The sequence below is a fragment of the Podarcis vaucheri genome (assembly GCF_965113315.1).
Source record: "Podarcis vaucheri genome assembly, chromosome: 3".
NCBI lineage: Eukaryota > Metazoa > Chordata > Lepidosauria > Squamata > Lacertidae > Podarcis > Podarcis vaucheri.
In genome coordinates, this window is record NC_138761.1 from 63,909,102 (window position 1) to 63,933,430 (window position 24,329).

Sequence of the window (24,329 nt, forward strand, 5' to 3'; positions counted from 1 at the left end):
AGGGTGGTGGTCCAGAAATTACATGGGCTTCCTGCTTCCTGTAGCTAAGAGGAGCTGCTCAAAAGTTCCCATTGGGGAGCAGCAAACCAGGATACCCCACACCATGGATGGCTGGGCTAAAGGGTGTACTGATTAAGTGTTCTGTAGTGATGAGGCACTGTTGTAGACTGGACCTAATAAAATACTAATCTGAGGTCCAAAAGTCTTTATTTAGAAAGATATACAGTCTTCTTAATCACCAAACTCTAAATATAGATAATTAAATTATATGCCTGGGTAAGCTTGCAGAAATAAAACTGTGTTCAGCCTGTTTCTACCTAGAACAGTATAGTATGTCTATAGGCAATGAGTTCCAAAACATGAACCACTAAAAGATTTGCAGAATGAACATTACACGGCCCTTGTATAATGATGTATGGGACTACACAGATTAATGTTAGAGTGTTTTGAAAAGTAACTATTCTCTATGCAGTTCTGGAACCTAAGTGGTTAGCATACCTCAGGAAATACTTTTTATTTATTCAATTTATATTCCAACCTTCCTTCCAAAGGAGCCAAGGGAAGTACTTCCCTTTCCTCACCAGGGGTTATGCCAAGGCGGGAGTTGGGATCAAATCAGCAATAATTCACAAGGTGTCAGTGAAGTTCACTCTTTATTCAAAGAAACAAAACAGCTCAGGCCTAGTGATCACAACAACTCTTCCCAGCATGTCTTGCCTCAATGAGACAGTTCTCTAAGTTCCCTCCTCCCCCAGCAACCTTTGGCTCCTTTGTCCTGTCTTTCTTTGCTCTGCCTTCTTCATGTCTTCAGCCTTCGTTGGTTGCAGCAGGATGGGGAGATTCCCTGACTTCTTCAGCAGCCTGACTCATCTCTGTCTCCTGTCTCTCCATCCTCCTCCTGTCTCTGATTCTGGATTTATCTCTGCCACAGTCCCTTCCAGTGTGGTGTAGTGGTTAAGAGCGGTAGTCACGTAATCTGGGAAACCGGGTTCGCTTCCCTGCTCCTCCACATGCAGCTGCTGGGTGACCTTGGGCCAGTCACACTTCTGTGAAGTCTCTCAGCCCCACTCACCTCACAGAGTGTTTGTTGTGGGGGAGGAAAGGAAAGGAGAATGTTAGCCGCTTTGAGACTCCTTCGGGTAGTGATAAAGCGGGATATCAAATCCAAACTCTTCTTCTTCTTCTTCTTCCTGCTTTTCTTACCTCTTCAGCTTCCAACACCTCCTCCTCCCAGTCTGCCCCCTCTTCTCCCTATGACCACTCATTGTTGTCCTGCCATCAGTCCCCTGGCTCTGAGTCTTCTTCCCTTGGGGGCTCCCCATCTGGTGCCTCCCATTCCTCCTCTGCATCCAGCCAAGTCCATGACAGGTTATTCAGTAATTAAACCAGCCAGAGAGCTATTTTCCCATAGTGGCACCAATGCTTTGGAATGCCCTCCCTAATGTGACCCACTAAATTACCACTTTAAGCTATAAATCAAAACTTTTATTTATTGCAAAGCCTTTTAGGGCCATGGAATTTGTTGATTTTAATTACTTTAATGAAGCCTATCATTTCAAGAGTTTAAAAATTGTATTATTAGAAGAAGATGTATTGGTTTTGTTATTTTATTTTTTGATATTGTATGTTTACATTTTACTGGAAGCTGCTCAGAGCGCCTTTGGTGCAAAAACAAGGGGGGAAATGTAAATCTTAATAATACATGCAATCATCTACTTCAGAAGAACTATGTACATGAAGGATGTTACAAACGTTGTTTTATCACTGAAGTATCAGTGCCTTATTTTTATCTTTAATCACGGGTCAACTGGAAATGTTGACATGCTCCATCAATACAAATAAGACTTTAGGCAACAACACCTCAAAAGGGTTAGGATTGTGAGCACAGGCTATGCTGCTTTAAGAGCTGTGAAAACTTGCTGCATTATATCTTCCAAGAAAACATATTGGTGGAATGATAGTCTATGGAAAACTTCTATATTAATGTCTTTTAAGGAAGATTGCCTTTTCATAATTTTCCATTTGTGGATTTATGGTTTTTATTTTTTTTATCACCACAGTTTAAATGGCATCTTCCATTATCTTCTAGAGGCACCAGACTTCTTCAGAATCCCTCACCTAGCAATTACGGTATTGCAGATCTTGCCATCTGCCAGATCCTACAAGCTGCTGCAGTTTGGCATTTCCCTTCCATTGCATAACATTCATAGTTTGTTTGTTTTTTAATTGCATTACAGACTCTATCTGGGATGTTCATAGGGTATTTTTTATTTGCAGAACAATACCAGGTAAAACTGCAAACCGTAATAGCCATTACGATAGAAAGCATCTGCGTACAACTACAGAGAATTAATAACCTTATATTGTCATTGTAATGGCAATGCAATTCTATTTGGAACAGAGGAGAATATGGTACTTTGGGGGAGGGGAGGGGGAAACTAGTAAAATGGAATTGCAGTCAAAGTATGACACTGCACCAAACCTCCTGGTGACAGCACTGTTTCTTTTAAAGAGCTCACCATCTGTTTAGGGGGAAAGTTTTTACGAAATGGAGTGGTTAAACTGCTGGATATCAGATACTCAATACCGGTGACTGTTGCATCCCTGTCCTGCTTATGGGCTTCCCATAAGCATCTGGTTGGCCACTGTGAGAACAGGATGGTGGAACTACATGCAAGACTCTTCTTCCATTCTTAGTCATGTCATCTGTTCTCAACTGTGAAATGTGCAGGTACCCAATATGCAGGCAATCACCACCAACTAGCTTCAGTCAGTGGCCTAACTCACGTGCAAGGTGAGAAAGAAAGGGCGGCTTACTGCGAATCAGCGGCATAGCTGGTGCACACTGCTCAGCTGGGTCTACTTTGCTGCTCCCTTTCTGGAGCTGGGAAGCGAATCGCAGAGCAGCTGCAAGCCAGTGTTTACGCTTTCTTTATTCTAAGCACGCCACATACGGTAAACCAAGAACAAACATTTCTTTCAGAACATGGCTTGCCATTATGTGCAAACTGGGAGAGGGGCATTAACAATCCAGTTTTAGACTTACTCCTGATGCCTAGTGTGTCCAACTAGAAGTTCGTTCCTGATGAGCTTGCAGGGAAATGCTGCTTGAATGAGCTGGCAAATGCCGGACTTAGCTGGACATATGCCAGTGACCTGGGAAGGAGAATGTTCCCTCCTGTGCAGTAGTCCCTCCCTAGCTTGGCAAGTCGCACCAGGTAAAGCATTTATGCTGAGGCAAGTATATGTTCCACAGAATGAATTTACAGTTTTCCTATCTACATTAACACACACACACGATTTTTTTTCTTGGCTATAATGTATGCCAATTCATTAGAGAAAGATACTGTCTTCAACTCCCCAAGAGCTTACCTCTCTTTTTGAATTATAGATATTTAAATGGATTTAGAGAACATTTGTTCTTTAGCTTTAGTACCATTTTCGGGTAAATACTCCCATGTGCATATAACTTTGCATGGTATTGGAGTCTTTGATGTGATTTAGAGAATCAAATGCTGCTCTTTACATATGGATGTCTATGGCAGTCCTAAATGGTATTTTCTGATTGCCAACTTTGGTATGGGTTCTGCCTCTGGGTCTTTAATAACTTGACATGTAGAAATCCAAGTAATGAGGAAAGCCTCATTTGCCCATCATTCCATGAAAATCCTCCCCTACTTTATACATATCAAACTTCTGTTCAGAGCACAAGAGCAGGCATAGTAAAGGCACTGGGGGATCATCATGCCTTCATTATTGGTGGAGCTAAAACACATGCTTTATTTTATTTTTAAAGTACTATGGGTCGGTTTCTTAGTATCACTACAGTTAATTCACTACTCATCAAATTGTAAAAGACTGATATCCTCAGTTCTGAAACATGTTCTAAACAAGCTACAAAGAAATCCAACAATATCAACAAGACAATGCTGGTATTAGTACCAAAAAGGCGTGGGGGGTGGGGAGACAGAAGGTTATCTTCCAAAATGAGAAGAAACAGATTAAGTTATCTCTCACAAACCATTTAATAATAACAAATGGTATGTTGCTATTCAAAGAGTTCTAACCAAGTTATTTCTGGTATGTTCCATGTATGAAAAAAGCCACCGCATTGTCCAGGATACTGGTTAGCTGAAACAGCTATTTCATCAACAGCATCTGTCATGGCAGATGGCCAATTCCCCACCCCCACCTCGCCAAATCAGTCTTTAAACAGCAAGAAGCCACACATTTTTAGCTAGCACTTGAAAATATAAATTTGCAAGTCTAAACCTATAAACAAGTACTTGTGTTCCCCAATTAGAAAACACTGTCTACAAGTGTAACAAAGGCATTTCTCCTCTTAAACCTAGTCTTCAAAAAATAACTGAGATGGTAAACCTGTGTCTATGTGGTACTGCTTCAGGCTACAGGTGCTGGCTCCCCTGCAAAATATATACATTCATATGCTTAGAAAGCCAGAAGATCAGGGAGGAGACTAGTTTGGAACCCTCTGCACTAATGTTATGAAGTCCCAGTCCTACCTTGTAGATGTAAACGACAGGCCATTTCCAAACAAAGCATGCACTCTATCATGCTCTATTTTGGTTTTGTGTGGAAGACAATATGAAGAAGTGAAATAAACTAAAGTGATACAGAGGAGACACATGCCTCCCACGGCATTTGCTGGTGAAAACTAGGCCTGAGAAGCTTCGAGGTGGAAAAAGAGCACTATAAACATGAAGAACAGGGGAAAGAAATACTTCACAAAAAAGTACCAGCTACTACAGTGTTGGTGGCTGGGTTTGTTACCCATGCTGATTTAGCAGCAATTGCTATAGGCACTGGCAAAGTCCCTGCGTGAATTATAAGCGGCAGGTGCACTGATTGAACATGACAGTCAGTTACAAAAGCCTCCACATAGAAGCGCCTTTCATATTACCCATAAGAGCAGGATTCATGTCATACCCTGCAGACTCTCTCTGTACATATGTATAATGACTGCAAACAATATCTGTATCTGCTTTGTCTTTCCATTATTTGAGTATGACATACGCAGTTTACAGATCCAAATCTAAAGGCATAAAGATGCCAGGATACAGAGAGGGCAAATTATAAAACCATCTGTCAAACTCAAAAGGTATCAAGCTGATTAAAGTGGATTAAGAAAGAAACTGTAATGCTGCCAATATATAACTGGATGGCAAGGTAACATCTCCAGTTTCTGCAACAGAAGTATAAAACCTTATCCTGGAAACCAATCTTCTCTCATTGCCATAGTTATAACCAAATTATCTCCTACAACACCTTTTCAAGGCCAAAGACACAGAATATAGCACCTTCCCCTGGAAATTCTGTTTCCCCAGACTGGAAGCAAAAATTAGCACATGATTCATAAAGTGCAAGACATTTTGCGTATATGACAACAACAACAATAATAAAAATAATTTAAAAATTACAGTACCTCACAGTAAAATCATAGGAGCAGGAAGCTAATACAGTAGCATGAAATGGTGAAAACTACAAAGAGATAAAGATACATTTATTAACAGCACAAATATAGGAGAGAGATATATAAGTTAACTAAGAATAGAATTTTGTAAAGGGTCATTATAAAGTATATTATTCAGTACAAAGACTGCTTTAAAGTTACCGGCTTCTATTTTATTATACAGTAGAAGCATCCAACAGCCCTACCATAAATTAAGTTCTCAACTCCATTTAAAATCCCTTACATGACAGTCACCCAAGGTGGCTATTACATTTTCCCTTGGGCTGCAGAATGAGCATGAGTTCTCAACCTATGAATGGTCAAAGTGTTTAAATGCTCATCCCAATTCAGCAGCAGTATCCTTTTCCTTTCACAGAACATTTAAGAGAGAGATATACTCTATACTGCTACTCTATACAAGGCCATATTTTCTTCCAATACCCTCTTTTAATTTAATTACTATTATTAAGAAAACTGGATTCAAGCTTGAAATCTGGCAACAGCACAAGAGTCTCATAATTTCACCCATAAGGGAGAGTAGATATATTATTATAGTCCTTGGCAGACACAGTGGGGATGAAACAAAGGCTGCGGCAAAGATAGGAACCAAGAGCCAAACTCTGTCAACCTCATTTCTGGCTCTTACACAATTAAAACTGTAACTCATCATTTTCAAGCGCGTCAATGGTGAAAAATAATAATTTTCATTCTCCTCACCACTGCCACCCAGCAAAGTTTATAGTCCTAATATTCTTTCATTTCTCTCTCTCTTGTTTTAAACAAGTAGCAAGAACTTCCAAAAGATATCTGACATAAGTTCCATATTTCATCATAGCAACCACTTCAGCATACTATCTGAAAGTATCAACAAAAAAGTGCACTTTATCCACAAGATGGAAGCAAGGTATTTGCACAGGGACTTCTTTGCACAATCACCTACTGAAGTGGCTGCGGTCCAAAGAGTTACTTAGGAATACCTAAAGGGTAGGCAAGCCCAATGGGAGTGGTGTGGTTTTTCTTCTGAACAGCAGATTCAGAGGGGACCTTCTGGGCCAAGGTGCCCTGTCTATGGAATGTGCTCCCCAGTGCAGAACTAGGCACAAAAATGGAGCCAGGTTACTGCCAGATTTTAACCATAAAAGTGATTCCAAAACAAATGTTTAAGGGGTGTCTGTGCATTCATTAACTCCATTACACAGACTTCCTATGTTAGTGATATATGTACAGCAAACTAGAAATCTAATAATATTTTTTTAAAAAACTTACTTTGAGTCTTCTTATAGCATATGTATGCCCAAAGAGCTTGAATACTGGCTGTCGGATGTTCCTCAAATCCCAGCCTTTCAAACTGCAGTCAACAGCACCTGATACCAGCAAGTTCTGGTAATTTAATAAAACGTAGAATGGGTTAAAGTAAATACATGTGTAGCTTTCAAATGCTAAACTTAAAGAATAGTTGTTAACAGCACAATCCTATAATGTCTCCTCAGAAGTAAGCCCTATTGAGTTCATTTTTTTTATATTGCAGAATTCTTAGAGGCTTACAATTTACTACACCAAGGTGTTGTACAAAAATGGGAAAATAGATCAAATAAAAGCAGTATGTCACAGAACAAGATAAACCAGGATTCACTTGGGCACAATGTTAGCTGGGACAGAAATTAACAATACTAATACTAATCAGTGAGACTTCCAGGAAAATGTGTATAGGAGTACAGCCTCAGACAAATACTGGTATCAATCTAGAGCTGACAGACAGTATACGTGATTGAGAGAAATGCTTTAAATACTAGAGCAGTGTTCTGCAACCAGGCGTGCACACCAGTGTCACTGTTTCCAAAAATATGTATAATATAAGTAAAAAATTAAAAGATCAATCCACAGCTAAAGATGAAGTCAGTTAGTTTAAATCAATATCCATATTCTGTTTTCCTTGCCTTTATCCATTCTGCCTCTATATCCCCATTACTTTTAATGTAAATGTGCAATTTTATTCGTGGACTTCCTTCATGGAATATGTGTCTATTTTGTCATTACTAACTGCTAACACTGCTGAAAAATTTGAGAAGGTTTATGAACTTTATATAGCATTACAGATAGGCAGGCAACAGGTAATGTTTAGTCTATTGTCTAAGTAACACTGAACTTATAGATGATTAAAATAAGACTTATGCATCCAGGTAGCATTTTTCTAAATACATTGGTACCTCGGGTTAAGTACTTAATTCGTTCCGGAGGTCCGTTCTTAACCTGAAACTGTTCTTAACCTGAAGCACCACTTTAGCTAAAGGGGCCTCCTGCTGCCGCTGCGCCACTGCTGTGCAATTTCTGTTCTCACCCTGAAGCAAATTTCTTAACCTGAGGTAATATTTCTGGGTTAGCGGAGTCTGTAACCTGAAGCGTATGTAACCCGAGGTACCACTGTAGTAGCCTATAATGCTAATTGGATGCACATGTTCAGACAATGAACAACAACCAACAGGAATGTCAATAAAACCAAGATGTCAATCGCACAAACTCTTAATTCTAGAATCAATACAAGGACACCTCTTTGGAAGGGCAATGATCAACACTCATGCATAAGGAGTTCAATCTCCTCCTACCATAATGATGTCATTACAACATCAAATGATTGACAGGTTGTCAAAGTTGGCCTGCAGTGTGGGGGAGATATATATCTGGCCTGCTAGGCCAAAAAAGGTTCCTCACCCTGATCTAAGACAATGGTGTTCTTTTGGTTCTCATAGGAGTATTAATTAAACAAGTAGCAAATTAAGGATAACAATAGAGAAGTTAAATATTCATTTTTTGTAAGTTAATATTGATAGTGGCATTTAAAAAGGGGAGAGCAATTTTAAAGTAAGAGTTAAGCAAGTGCTTCTGTGTCTCCCAATGAAATCTGTCCAAAGTGCTTAACTTTAGCAAGTTCCTTGTCTATACGTTACCAAGCCAGCCAGAAACATGACCACTGAAAGTTTAGAAATATATTGTTTCCAGCTATCATACCTGATCATACTTGCACCAATCACAACTTAAAATCTCCGCCTGGTGAGCAGGAATGATCACTGGGGGTCTTGGCGATTTTGCATCCCAAATTCTTAAAGTCTGGTCACCTGAAATAGAAGCACTAAAAAGTAATGCTTTTCCTGTTTCCAATACATATCCATTCAATTCTTCATATAATCACAATGGTGAAGCTTTTAAGCTTACACCTAGGAAAGCTTACAAATCAAACACCACATGAAAAATAAAAATGAATAAGAAAGCTACAAGATGGAATTAACAACATTAATTCTCCATTTAAAAAACAACCAATGCAAGATTCAGTCTCGTTTCTCATTGTTTGCATTTATTCCTTGTTTTGGTATGTGTTTTTTGTTTGTAAGGATATATGATTTGGTCAATATCAACAACCTGTGTAACATTCTTAAAATCCGCTACGTAATTATAATTTTGTTAAAAATAAAAGCCATACCAACTACTATTGGCCCAACAGACACCCTCAAAATGGTTCACAGTAGACAGTAAATGCACAACTGCAACATCAAAACATATAGCAGAGAATCCAAATTCAGTTAGAACTCAGTTATATCAACCACTTGCTTAAACATTAGACTACTCGAATTGCTCTACAAATATTTATATAATTTCCTTGCCCAGCACCATTTATCCTTGCCCGCTGCCCAGCTCTAGAACCAATCTAATCTATAACACACACAGATGTATATGCAATGAGCGCCTCCCTATTCAATAAAAGGAAACTGGGAACAGGCCTGTTTTGCTGCAACAGTATCAAAGAATGGCTTTCCCTTAAAAGAGCATAAATGACAATAGGAACCCAATTCAACTAAAACTTCTAACCAGTGATAAGCATAAGTGTTCTGTAGTGGTAAAGAACGGTCAAGGGCTTATTAAAACAGACTGGTGATCTGCCTTCATCTGTAGAACTGGACCCCTACTACTTTGGACTCCATGGCTCAAAACCCCAGTTGCTGCTTCAAAACCTATTTGTTCTGCCTTGTATTTTCATCTTATCCCAGTGATATTACCCAAGTAGCTGCTGTGTATCAACTCAGACCATTGGTCCATCTATCTCACTATTGCTGACACAGCCTGGCAGCTGTTCTCCTGGGTTTCAGCCAAGGATCTCTCCCATACTTACCCGGAGATGCCAAGGATTGAATCTGGGACCTTTTTGCATACAAAGCGCATGCTCCTCCAGTGAGCTACAGCCCTTTCCCAGCTGCAATGCAAGTATTTCCCAATATTGGTACTGAACATGTTCACCGATCCCGTTGCACCACAATGCTGCTATTAAGATTTCATTTTGTGCGATAAATGACAGGACTCTGGGCAATATCTATGTTATAAATCCTGATTTTAAAAAGTAACAAGGATTAAAAATTAAAAATGGGAAAAAATATATGAGAGGATAAAGTAGTGACTGGTTAACCAATGGCAAAAATTAGAAAAAAGTAAAGCTCAGAAATGATTCTGTAGATGAGGGTGCAGCAAAGTCTGAAGAAGTGAGACTGCCAGATGGAAGTGGGAGGTTGTTTCAGCCACTGGGAACAATTCAAGATGAGATACAATTAAAAGAAAATCTGTTTTATGTCAGCATTATACTTGGTGGAAAATTGTCATAAGGTAACAGTTTTTGATGATAACCCACATTTTGCTGCCCAGAATACTTGACAGTCTGCCTTTAACTGATTAACACACACACAAACACTTGGATGTAGTACAGAAGCGAAGGAGTATGAGTATTTTTGGATATTTGTGACACAAGGACACCTGGAGAACAAGCAACCGTAAGCAAAAACTAAACATTTTCCAATCCTGTCAAAGCCCTAGTCTAGATGAGACAGGCGGTTGACACAATTGTCCCTGATTATTCTCTCTAGCATTGTAGGGCCAGGATGGCTCTTTTGTACTTCAAAATGCTATGGGCTTTGAATGAAGCCAGATGAAGACAACAGAACACAGATCTCTCCTGGCATTTGGCAGTTAGTGCAGAATGCTGCAGTACAATTACTGACAGGAGCAATACTTTATAAGCATAAAATATCCTTGCTCAGAGACACAAACTGGCTGTCAATTGATGACTGGGCCATATTCAAGTTGATACTCTTAATGTATATAAAGTCCTCAACAGCTTGGGACCAGCTAACGTAAAGGACTGCCTCACTCCACATGCGCCCAAAGCTATTACGTTCAAGTAGTAATATACTAAAGGTTGTTAAATAAATAAATAAAGTTTCCTGGTATTGATGACTCAGAAGACTGGGATAAGGCATAAGCCCAAAGCCCACGTGGGAACAAATTCCTAGACGATGGGGTGAATTCTGGTCCAACGGTTTCCCACCACTTACCAAAATGCATGTCTGCACAAGTGCAGGCAGCTATGTGTTCTCGCCTAAGGGCACAGGTGTTCTTTGCAGCCTCTCTTTCCCAAGTGTGGAGGGAGCCGCTGCTTGTCCTGTATTCCCGAATCACTAATCACAGTTTACTGAAAAGGATAGTGGTACCTGCTGCCAAGAAACATCTATTGGCTATAGGATGTAGCAGTAGCATGTAATCTTGCTGGTGGCAAAGAATCAGAATCAGTTTTTTTAAAGTCAGAAAAATTAAATCCGAGAAGATCACAGCAGGCTAATTTTATTGGCCTATATCCAAATAACTGCAATTAGTTTAGCACACTGAATGAAGATTTGAACTTGTTTTTCTCACAGAAACCCCCACCCTTAGGACTGGCAGAAGTTTAAAGCATCCTTGGGGAAAGTGGCCTAGTGGACTCTCCCCACCATGGCTGTCCCAGCACTACCCTAGCAATTGCTACAGCAATGAAAAGCAGTGTCTAAAACAACACTAGTACTTATGGCCCAGCACAGTTAGAAAAATGGTGCGGCTGCCACCATCTTTATTTTCCCACAATGCCTCTGGGTACTGCTGTTGTGTTTCTATGTTGAGGGCTGGGCTCAGAGGCACTGTGGGAAACTTAAAAAATGGCTGTGGGTGCAGGCACCCAGTTGATCACCTCTCCTATCAGTGCTGGGCAGTAAAACTAAAAGGTCAAACTTAAAAAACAACAACAACCACCCATGCAGATATACACAAAAGGCATGCCCGCAAGAGTCTGCTTGGCCCTGCTGATCTACATGGTCTTTCACGCCACCATGCCATGTTCCAACACTGGGCCTGACCTCGCAGGTTGCAAACTGAGGTAAGTTTCATAAGCAGTTTGTGAAATGGCATGGTAAAGTAAAAAGATTCCACTGGGCATGCCCCAGCAATACTGGGCTCATTCATTCCATTTCTCTCCAGAAACAAAAGTCTGGCCCATTATCTACTTTGATGCTTAAGCAGAGGCTAAGCAGGTGATGAGTTGGGCCTAAGATGTATCTGGGCAGGGCCGTCTTCACCCAGTGGTGTAAGGGGTGTGGGGCACCCAGGCACCGAATTCTGCGGGGTGCCAGGCACCCGCTGCTGAAGCCACGTAAGTGTATTGTATTGAGCTGCTATTTGGCAGCGGGGTCAACAGCACCTTTGACACAACTGATCTCACGCCGCCTGCAGGGAGAGCTCTCTGGAAAGTCTCGCTCACCAAAGCCGGGAGGAGGGGGAATAACAAGAAAGAGGGAGAGACAGACAGAAAGAGAATGCGCCTATCTAGCGATGGTAGCGTGCACAGGCACCAGAAGAAGAACTCATATACACTTGCAAGGGCCCTCCCACACATGCGCACAATGCCCGCCCATCTCATCGTTCAGACACCCCCCTATGACCGTAAGTGCATGTGTGGAGTCTTTACACCGACTCCCAATGTGTTCTTTGTCTTCTTCAGAAAAGCTGGTTTTAAACAAAACACACACACAAAACCTCCTTTTGGAGCCGCACAGGCGTGAGCGCTATTTATTAAATGATAATAGTGACATAAGCATAATAAAAGTTAATTTGGGGGCTAAACTAAATTTGGGGGTGCTAGGTGGATCTTTGCACCCCAGTGGCGCATGCTAAAGACAGCCCTGTATCTAGGTGAACAAGAGTAAAAAAGGGTTGGGGAGGAGTGAAGAACATTTAACTGCTGTGGGTAGAAAACTAATGCAACTTGCTGTCATTATTCTGTTAAATTTCGTTAAATGGATGGCGGTAGGGGGTTCTACGACATAAGCTGAATCCTTCCATTGAGCACTGGTGGGTGGTATGGAAATTTTACCATCAAGAAAGATGCATTAGTGGGCAGTAGGTATAAAAAGGTTGACTACCCCTGGTTTAGATCGAGTACTGTACAGTCAAACCTCGGCTCCTGAACGCCTCTGTTTTGGAACGTTTCAGCTGCCGAATGCTGAAAATCCGAAAGTAAATGCTCCGGTTTTCAAATGTTTTTCAGAAGCCGAACGTCCAAAGTGGCTTCTGCTTGAGTGAAGGAAGCTCTTGCAACCAATTGGAAGCCGAGCCTCAGTTGTCAAACATTTCGGAAGCTGAATGGGCTTCTGGAATGGACTACATTCGACAACCAAGGTTTGACTGTAGAACCGCCTCCTCCTGACATAAATTCATTCTCATTTACATTCTTTTCATTCATTTCTCACCTTCATACAGTGGTGCCTCGCAAGACAAACGCCTCGCAAAACGAAAAACTCTCAAGACGAAAGAGTTTTCCGTTTTTGAGTCGTTCCGCAAGACGAATTTCCCTATGGGCTTGCTTCGCAAGAAGAAAGCCCATAGGGAAATCTCTGGGGACCTCTTTTAAAATGCTGGCGGTCGGGAGCAAAGACTTTCGCCCACCGCCGGCCTTCAGAAGAGGTCCTGGAGCTCTTCTGAAGGCCGGTGGGGGGCAAAAGTCTTTGCTCCCCCCCACCTGCCTTCCCGGGACAGCGGAGACTTCTCCGCTGTCCCGGGCGATCTTAAAATGCTGGCAGGCGGCAGCGAAGCCTTCGCTGCCAACCCCCAGCATTTTAAAAGCCCCCGGGGCAGCGGAGGCTTCACTGCCACCCGCCAGCATTTTGAAATTGCCCCGGGACAGCGGGGGCTTTTAAAATGCTGGTGGTCGGCAGCAAAGCCCTCCTGTCCCCGGAGCTTGCGGGGCGGGAGGTAGGGAGAAGGGCTTTTCTTCCCACCGCCAGCCTTCAGGACAACCTTCTGAAGGCTGGCAGCAGGAAGAAAAGCCCTTGTCCCCCCCCAGCCTTCAGAAGAGGTCGGGGGACAGACTGTCCCCGGACCTGGTCTAAAGGCAGTTTCCATAGGAACGCATTGATTGATTTTCAATGCATTCCTATGGGAAACCGTGCTTCGCAATACGAAAAACTCGCAAGAAGAAAAAACTTGCGGAACGAATTAATTTCGTCTTGCAAGGCACCACTGTATTTCCATCAAAATATAACCAAGCAAAAACATATTAAAGATACTCAGCTCTTCATTCAAGTTCCTCAACATGCCTCTTATGCACAAGATTCACTTTCACACGGTGTATAATTTTTTTGTTTTTGTATTTGTGAGTTTCTGGCTAATGAAAGCATATTTTCATGGTCAACATTTAAGTAACATTTTACTAGATGACAAATAAATAAAAAAATACTACACAAAGTACTGTGTCACATTTATGCTAATTTATTGCATAATATTCATGATAGGTTATAAATAAAAGCTCATTTATTCAGGCCTAATTATAGCAGCCCGCAGATCGAATTTACTACTAGGGTGCCATGATCTGGGATGCTGCATTCCAAAATGGAATATTCGCCTCATATAATAGATCTGACTAACATTAAACTCATGAAGTACGTGGCAGCTGAAAATGGCTACTAGTGCCAAGGCAAGAGGTCTTCATCCATACTGCAGATAGGATTTTTTTGTATTTTAATAATGGGTCTCACTTGTCTGGAAAAAAATACTAGGTTGTTCTTTTTTAAAACAACAAGAACTGTGAACATCATCCTTTAAGGCTTGGACACAAATTTAATAAATCAATAAATAATTTAAGGATTTCTGACCCATTGTTAAAAAGCCTGCTGTCTGTTCGACATCTCTCATAAAGGTCACATCACACTTTTATGCAGCAAACTTGCTTACAGATGCATATCCCTCAATACCTGTGTATACTTCTCAGAGAATAGCATACAAATCAGGTCTCCCAGCTTTTTAAGTACATAGGTCTCTTGTTCACACTTCACATATCTGCTGTGGCCAAAACAAGGTCCCCACAGTAAAGTCTTAAAAGGCTACTGGTCCTTATGCTGCCAAGTGGCTTTACAGGAGCTAGCAGGTAGCCTGAGATGCTGAACAGCTTCAGGTCTCAAGGAACAACAGAGGAACCAGTTTTTCTAGGCTCAGAAATGACCGAGAAAGTAACATTGTTAAAGTCCCCGTATTTCTTCTAAATTTTATTTATTTATTGTATTTAGTCATCACTTTTCACACACAAATGGGTGTCCCAAAGTGAAATTAAAACCATATATAAATCAATTGTAAAACACCATACCTGAACTTACTAATCCAAGAATATTTGTAAAAGGACGAATCCCAGCCACCCAGCTAGAATAAAAGGTAAAGGTCCAGTCGTGGCCGACTCTGGCGTTGCGGCACTCATCTCACTTTATTGGCTGAGGGAGCTGGCATACAGCTTCCAGGTCATGTGGCCAGCATGACTAAGCCGCTTCTGGCGAACCAGAGCAGTGCACGGAAACACTGTTTACCTTCCCACCAGAGCAGTGCCTATTTATCTACTTGCACTTTGACATGCTTTCGAACTGCTAGGTTGGCAGGAGCAGGGACTGAGCAACGGGAGCTCAACCCATCGCGGGGATTCGAACCGCCGACCTTCCAATCATCAAGTCCTAGGCTCTGTGGTTTAACCCACAGCGCTACATGCGTCCCTTCCCAGGTAGAATACGAACACTAAAACTGGCCAATTCCTCACCACCCACAACTCGCCTCCCTCCAAGTGAACAGTCAAAGGCCTGAGTAAACAAACATTTTAGCTTAGCACCTAAATGTAGGCAATGATGGTGCCAGGCATACTAATAGATGAACTTCTGGCAGCAACAAATCTAGACTATTTTAGCACCTGTACATTAAAATTCCTCCCCATGGGCCAAATCTGAAGGATATAGATAATGCACTACACTAGTTCAGACTCAGTCCCCATGACAGTTAGTTACTAACACTGCTGTTAAAGTATCTGCCATAATAACAATGTATACTAGGAATATATAGGCCTAAGCAAAATGGAAACAACTTTACTATTTTTAGCAACAGCTTACAGAACAAAATATAAACATACCAAGTAATTTTTGATAATCATTAAATTAATGTACTGTGCAAGCACGTACCAATACATGATGAAATCCCATACCACTGTGTTGGTATGAGAAATCCAACTTTGCATATTTATATTGGGTTGCACCTACCAACTCATCCAGTCTTACAAGTGGAACCAGTATAATGTAAATTTGCTTTGCTATCTGTGTAGCTTATTGCGAAGTCAAACAAGAGCTCATTGGACTATTATTATCAATTAAACTTTTTATTGCACTAGCCATAGTCCATGGCATCATTCAGAAGGAGAACAACAATGAAAACAATAACCATAAAAATCATTTACAGATAGGTAGCCGTGTTGGTCTGCCATAGTCAAAAATAAAAAATAAAATCATTGGGCACCCTATTATTATCATTGTTGTTAATAACAACAGCAGCAGCAACAACAGCAACAATTGTATACCGCCCTATACCTGCAGGTCTCAGAGTGGTACAGGATAAAACCACGATATAAAAACACAGAATAAATAATAATCAAAATAAAAACAAGAATAACCCAATAACCCCCCCCCTAAATTTTAATAGCAATAAAACACAGAAATCACTGTATTTTTCCTTCTACAAGACGCCCCCATGCTTTTGGGGCAACAACCAATCGCCAGTCCACCCTTGGCACTATCCATGTATAAGACGCCCACTGATTTTTGACATTTTTGGGGGGAGGGACCTAGTCTTATACACGGAAAAATACGGTATGTTACTTTTCAATCAGTTCGAATATCCAAGGATGCTGTGTGCTGATTTACATGGAAACCCAAACAGCCAGTTCTAAATGAACATGCTGCTGCGTCTGCCTACAATTCTGGATTAACATACCTGCAATGCTGGAATAATGCCATGTTTTGTGATGTGCTGGCAGAATAGCCAGCATACCTCAACTTAAGCGTTTTCGTCAGCTCTGCATGCCTTAAAAGGAGGCCACTAGATACACTGAAGAATCTGTAGCTTCTTAGCCTCGGAAGTCCCCTTATGTAAAAAGAGAAAATAATTTTCTACTGATCTACAGGGACTCAAAACATAGCACTTTTGTACTTAGTGCGAGTATTCAGATCATCCTAAAACTGACTCATGGGTAGCCCATCAAAACCATTCTTAGAGAAGTTCCAGGAAAAGTCTGTTAACATTTCCCTAACAATTTGATGTTCTGAAGTTGCTTGTGGGAGACTGCCAATGTCTCATATTATCTGCAGCTCCAGATTCCTCATGTGTAAATTATTTTCCCATAATGCACTATGGTCATTAACACTGCCGTCGAACTCTTTAACATAAAATGTTAGAGCTGAATGAGAAATAGGAATTTAATTAATTCGAGAGTTACGGAGCTTGCTACTTCTCTGTGTGTACTGATACTTTGGTGTGCAAACTGAAAAGAAAAACAAGTCTACTGCAGCTGGGGGAAACCTTTAGAAAATTGCCCTACTACAAGAAGCCAAGCTTAATTATGATGAATGGAAAACTTCAGTGTGACTAAATTCTACTAAGATGCAAGTCCACATTTACTTTTCTGGATGCTTGAAAATGCTGGAGTAAAACCAGTTTGCATTTACTATAATAAATAAATGTAATAGCCACATTAAAATTCTAAATGAATGCAACATTAAAACTGAAGTCCTAGCAGTTAAGATAATAGCTGGCTGTTATGCCAAGCTTCACAGATTTCTTCCCGCTGCCGAAGCAGCTCTCATTTATAAGTGTCAGAGTGCTTTCTTCTTACAAGTAAGCATCTGATTTGTAAGCAGCTTTTTAGTGGCAAATTTATGACCAATATCCTGGTGGCCACAGGCGACCAGCAATTCTACACAGGCAACTGTGTAGGCAGGCAGAGGGAAGACAGATCACTCCCTCCCTCCTCCAGCAGCCTACATGGTTTTGACCACAACCGGTATGGAAACAGAGCAGGCAGGAGTATCTGGCCACAACTTCACCAGGCTGTATCGTTAAAGGCAATTTTGCTTACTAGCCTATTAAGAGGCTAGCAAGCCTGCATTTCCAAGCTGGTCCTAGAGGAGGTAGTAAAAATATTTGCAGGCTTATCACTTTTGTGGCTTCACAAGTCTGCCATAAACAGTATTTGAATATAAAAATGATGTTTTTCATGATAAAATGGAAGCATGTATCACAACCTCTAGCCCTGAAGACTGAATGGCAAAAGATCACACAGCAGTGCCGAATGCGAGTATCAGATGCACTTGGGCCTTCTTTACGTGATACTCGGTTTTGTTTTCCAGGTAGGAAGAAGGGACCTTCTGGGTAAATGGCACAATGACTCATTAAACCCTTTTAAGCACCAGGCGGTTTTGTTATTTATGTCATTTCTTTAATCACATTTTCCACATGGCTAGCCTTTTGTTGTCAGCCAGACATTTATCAGGCCCATGAGCCAGAGCAGCCTCTTCCACCCGATCTCCCACCCGGCTTTATCAGTCCAGAAACTGGTACTGACATCATGACAGAATAGAATAGAATAGACAACATCGATTTAACAACTCATGGTTGCTATCTTGATCTCGGGCTCTAAACAAGGGCTGAAGCAACTGGGTACGTTCCCACAGCAGTGCAGATGATTGAATACAGTATTAACAGCTCTGCAAAGTGCTTTGCACCTTTCCAAATGGAAAATGTATTTAATGCCGAATACACATTAATTGAAATGCCATTCAGGCAGGGCCACCCCCGTCACCCCCAATAATCTACTCTTGTTCAAATAAGTGCTCATGGGTGTAATTTGCACAACTCCAGACCCTTATTTAATCACTTTTTTCTATTGCTACTTCTTAGACCATAAATACAGTGATTTTTCTGTTTGCTTTTCTCCTATAATATTCTCCCCTTCTCCCAAACAATGAATTAAAGTAGAATTTAGAGATTTACATACTGTCAAACATACTGTAATATATCTATATATTGACAATCTGATTAAGTGTCTGCTGCATTAATGGGAGGAATTCCATAAAAAGCCTGAAGCTGTCAATGCATTTTTCCCATAAAACAACCATTTGCAGCTTCAATTCCATTCACGTGTATAGGATGGGATGTGTGTGCCACACACACCAGCAGTTAGGGCTTTGGAGAACAGCAAATAGAAAAATCTAATTTAACAGTAAGTTATTTGCTAGCTTTCAATTTAACTCTTTTCACAGAATTGTAGAGCTGGAAGGGACCCAGAGGGTCATCTAGGTCGACCCCCTGAAATGCAGGAATCACAGCTAAGAAAAGAATGTCATTTTGAACTCTTCCATGAACTCGTATCCTTGTTATCGTGGTAGCAAGCAAAGCTCCTCACTTAGAGCAGCCTTGAATAACTTCAAAGGATGTTTCATTTTCAGGCTAGTGGCTCAGGGTTCATTCACATGACCAGCTGTGTGCAATTACTGCTGGGAAAACTTGTGAATGGCAGGGCGCTCCTGTTTGTGGGCACCCACCACATGCGCCATTTGGTTATCAGCTTGTGTAGAAGTAAGTGGGTGTCATTCAAAGAGGACCCCTCCCCATTTTGATGCTGGACACAAATGCCTCTCAAGTGACATTTAAAGCCAACTTAAAATGAAACAGATTTCTCAAGCTAATCTCTTGCAGTGACTTGACTGGTAACCCATCAGTGGCGTAGTGTGGGTTGTCAGCACCCGGGGCAAGGCAAGTAATTTGCGCCCCCTAACCCGTGGATTTGCGCCCCCTAATCCTAACCCCCAGATGTTGCGCCCGGTGCGGCCGGCCCCCCCTGCACCCCCCACGCTACGCCACTGTAACCCATACAAAAATCTCATAGGTATGGCAGACAGTGTTAAAGTCATTGAGCTGGAAACAATGTAAGAGGCAAAACTACATATAATCAATCAAACTAACCCACCTGTCTTAAGAAGCAGCACCAGCCAACCCATTTGACACAATTAACCTAATCAGCAAAATATACAAAATCCAGAAAGCCAATATACGTAGATATTTTTGGTATAACAAGCTAAGAAAGTTGTGTATATGTTCACAGCTCGTGAAAGATCTTGGTCATCCCTGTAGGTCAGTTTTCCCCAAACTAATGTCTAAGGCACCAGGAGGTAACAACTCACATCCGCCCCAGCCAGTATGCCTGTGCTGACTGGGACTGTAATCCAAAACAACTGGAGGTCACTAGGATGAGGAAGGCTGCTTTTTGTCATTCCTTGAAAATGCCATCTCAAAGTGCTACATCAACCAACATGGTAAAAAGGGATGTTAGGGGGAAAGATGGACAATCAGCACTGATTGCATGTAAGGTTATGCGGAATAAACAACCAAAGATATAAATCCAGTTCAGACAATCCTCTCTCAACTTAATAAGCCAGTATATGAATAAGCCTTTTGCCTGTTCATGAATGCAGTCTCTAAATAACCCTAATTAATCAGGCCATCTCAAAGTAGCCATAGTTTCCTGTTTTATCAAAAGCTGGTAACCATGGTTTCCTGGTCCAGATAAAATGGGAAACTATGGTTAATTTGAGACTTCCTCGCTTGATCGTTCATGTCAAGAAGGAATGAAGGGGCTATGTATATGTGCAAAAGGCTAATTCATATTTTGTCTTAATATAAGATCACCAGCCTGTGATCTTCAGATGAAGGGTGGTATAAATATTTAAATAATAATAACATAATAAAGCCAAGTGTTTGACAGCAGCCATGTGTTTCTGTATTGAATAGTACAGGATAATCCAGAGAACGAAATAGCTTCTACATCACATCCATAAGCGGCAAATCATCACTTGTGGCTTCCCATCATATGTCTCTTAAAGCTATCCAGATAAATTACTCTTAACTATTTTATCTTGAGATCCATCTGATGTGGAAATCCAAAGCAGCAAAACCAAACAAAAACAGACTAACATTTTCTCCTAGTAAAATGCTTTATCAGCACTCATCTTAAGCAATCAGATCAAACAAGGTATCACTGGAAAGGTCACAGTGTAAGGGCAATACTGAGTAAGTAGCTCTTTGGATCCCAGCCACTGTCAACACTAATAACTAAATACAGAACTAGCCAGATGTCCAAATGTTCTGACCTAGAACAGTTCTTAAAAGGAAAGCCCAGAGAACGAAGAATACATTTTGTGATTTTTCCAGTACCCAATGTAGTCAACTGCATTGCTTTCTGGTCTGGTCCATTCACCCAGAAATCAGTCAAAACTGATGGGAAACACAAGCAGGTAAAACGATCTTTCATTATTTGAAACTTTTCTTGCTATTGCACAGCAATAAATGTCCCTGGGAATTTTTCTCTAAAGACCTGTGTGATAGTATGGCATCTTCTTCAAAACAAGGTCCATAATGCTCACAGCTGGTTTGTTGGCCTGGCTCAACTTCTGTACCATAAAGAATAACAAAAACTAGGAATCTGTAGTTTGCCAAAGCATAAATATTTTCCCTGCAAAAGCTGCAGCAGCTGCAGCAGAAAAAGCAAATCTGGAACACTAAGGTCAGAAAAGGACGACATCTTTAGAAGTACAGCCAGTGAGATGCCCGTGTTCTACCTCTATGCGCTGGATCTTGTTCTTTCTATAATGTGTTTCATTAATCAAAAAGATTGAGAAAATGGCTCATTAAATAGTCCTTAAAGGGCCTGTCAAAAGAAATGGAAGGTACAGTTCAACATGCCCATTTCACTACAGTATGTGTCCAATTTTGGGTCTAAAATTTTCAGTCCAGCACAACTGTTTAGTGAAAGGGCATTTATTTACCTGCTGTTTTACATCTGAAGGAGCTTGGCTCAGAAGACTCAGAAGCCTGCCCTTACCAATGGTGGGTAGGTGGGGAAACTAACTTAAGAATAGAAGCCAGGGAATTGCAAGAAATGTACAAAATCTTGCAGTTCAAGCATCCTTTAGGCATGCAACAAGTGAAGGAGCTGCATGTGGCTGAGGGCTAGAGCCAGCTTTTCTTACTGATTTCAATTGAAACAAATTAGATTTGGTTTCAAATAATTCTGGTTCAGGAGCGGAAAGGAAGATGCATCACTCTGAAGTGTTAAATGGCATTACACTTGAAAGAAAAATCTGGCTGACCTATCCATTTGGTACACAGAAGAGAAATGGTCATGCTGCTACTAATCAAACAGATTAATTATGCTGCTTCAGTAGGCAAAGAAGCTCCACAACATGCTGAGCTTTAAAAATAACACCCCCACACACGGGGTGCATCTTTCCTTAAACACAATCCTAATTTTTAGTTAATGTTTATTGCTGTAAAGGTAAAAATGTGTAATATGTGAGTCCTATGGCTTACAACTACCACCTGTTTGCAAATACTGCTTTCTTGGGTAAGGTGGTGGCAAAGGAGTTGCAAGAGTTCCTGGAGAATATGAATTACTTGGATCCATTTCACTTTGGGTTCAGGCACAGTTTGGGGACTGAATCAGCCTTGGTCACCCTGATGGATGACCTATATCAAGAGCAAGATGCAAGGAGTGCACCTCTGTTACTGCTTCTTCCATCTCTCAGCAGCTTTTGATACATTTGCCATGGGATCCTCTTGGACTGGTTCCATGGGATGCATATTGGAATCACTTCTTTCACAATGGCTCCACTCCTACCTAAAAGGTTATGCCCAGAGAGTAGCATTGGAAACTGTGTTTTGGCTCCCTGGTCCTCGTACTCGGGTGTACTGCAGGGTACAATCTTGTCCCCAATGTTGTTTGATATCTATATGAAGCCACTGGGTATGGTCATTCAGAGCTTTGGGGCAAAATGTCGTCACTATGCTGATGACGCACAGCTCTACTTCCCTGTAACATCTGAGTCAAAAGAGACTGTGCATTATCTGGACTGTTATCTGGCTGCAGTGATGGAATGGATGGTAAACTGAGCTTCGACTCTGGGAAATAGGAGGCACTGTGGGTGTCCGAGAGATTGACCGGTTGCCTGTTCTGGGCAAGATAGCATTCCCTCTGAAAGAACAGGTTTGGAGCTTGGGAGTGCTCCTGAATCCATCTTTCTCACTGGAAGCTCACGTAGCTTAGTGGCTATGAAATAATTTTACCAGATATGGTTGGTATGCTGACTGCAGCCATTCTTAGACCCGGACAGTCAGGCCACAGTAATTCATGCATTAGTAACCTCAAGACATCATTACTGAAAGCAACAATTCCATGCTATGTACTCAGAGAACTAACAAAATGCAGTTGGGGAGAAAATAACACCCAAGAATAAAACTGTGGTTTGATATCTTACTTTGTAAACTAACTTTGGTTACAGGATGCCACTATTGCTCATGTTTGCCTTCAACCTCCCCACCTTTTGCAGAGTGTGTGTATATATATATACACGGGAAGACACCCGAAGACACCAAAACCTGCATTCCTATACCCGTGAAAATCTACGAAAGCATATATATATATATATATATATATATATATATGATTTGTTGCAAAAACAGCAGTAAGGTAATGTGAACAAAGCACTCTGAACACTCAAAAGCATGATACAAACATTAAGTCTTAATGCCGCCACTACAATAATCCTATAAAACCATAGGAAGTAAATTGGTGCAACAGTATGAAGGTGTTAGCCTAAAGAATATTCTGGAAATCGTTTTGTTTTTTTTAAATCTTTACTGCAGTGAACCTTTTCAGTATATTTCCAAATCCCTTTTCAAATCATTGTGAGGATTTCAGCTTGCCCCAAGAGATACTAATCATTTTGATAAAAAGTCAGCCAGATACACAAGAAATAAGCATGAGTTAAAGTTACACAATGGTTGGTTTTTGATTCTTATGAACCACAGGCTTCAAAATTTAATCAACACACTACCTAAAGCCTTGCCGGTGTGCATTTTTCAGGGAACACCTTGATCTCCTGGACACAGAAATATCAGGTAAAAGATGTGAAGCCTAATTGTATAGCAAAGCACTATACTGCCATACAGACAAACAAACAGGCAAGGGGAAAAAAAACTTTTTCAAGAGAAGCGGGGGGTGGGGTGGGGTGGAAATGCCAGTGTGAAAAATTGCCACTAGCTCACTCAAGTGAGACAATTGCTGATCCATGTAGAGAGACCAAGTCAGTGGATTTAAAAGATAACTACTGAACCTCCACTTCAATTATAGCTATACATTTATCATTTCTTCTGCCACTTCTATAAATTTATACCACCACCTGCTGGACAGGATTTGAAAGCAATCAAAAATAATGTAAGAGTTCCGCTTTTGAGTATGACTGCACAGTTAAATATTTACCTGAGGCAGACGCAAAGCAGCCTGGGATGTGCGGAGACCATATTGTGCTGTAAATGACACCTTCGTGGCCTTTAAAAGTACATAAAGACTGTCCCACTGCAGGATCCCACTAGATATAATGTAAACAAATAAACAGCTGTTTGTGCAGTGTAATAACTGAAGGCAATATACTGAATTTTATTTGCTCACATTAAAAACATAGGCCTGTTTTGCTAAATACGTGCACTACAGCATACATTATTGTCCTATTATAAGATGTTCATAAACAGGGCAGCATTTTCTACTTTTGAGTAGTACTGAGAAGAGGAAAATTACTACACAGATGAACTTTGTTTTTTATTATGT

At 40.9% G+C, this 24,329-nt stretch overlaps 1 protein-coding gene across 1 annotated transcript in view; it reads right to left on the reverse strand.

Moving 5' to 3' along the window:
* Positions 1-24,329, reverse strand: part of PEX7 (peroxisomal biogenesis factor 7) — a 53,039-nt gene that overhangs the window by 18,615 nt on the left and 10,095 nt on the right. Inside the window, exons 5-8 of the mRNA XM_082216009.1 lie at positions 23,985-24,093; positions 8,477-8,583; positions 6,737-6,850; positions 5,444-5,499 (exon numbers count right to left, since the gene is read on the reverse strand). Of these exons, the coding sequence (XP_082072135.1) occupies positions 5,444-5,499; positions 6,737-6,850; positions 8,477-8,583; positions 23,985-24,093 (386 nt within the window). The remainder of the gene's footprint in view (positions 1-5,443; positions 5,500-6,736; positions 6,851-8,476; positions 8,584-23,984; positions 24,094-24,329) is intronic.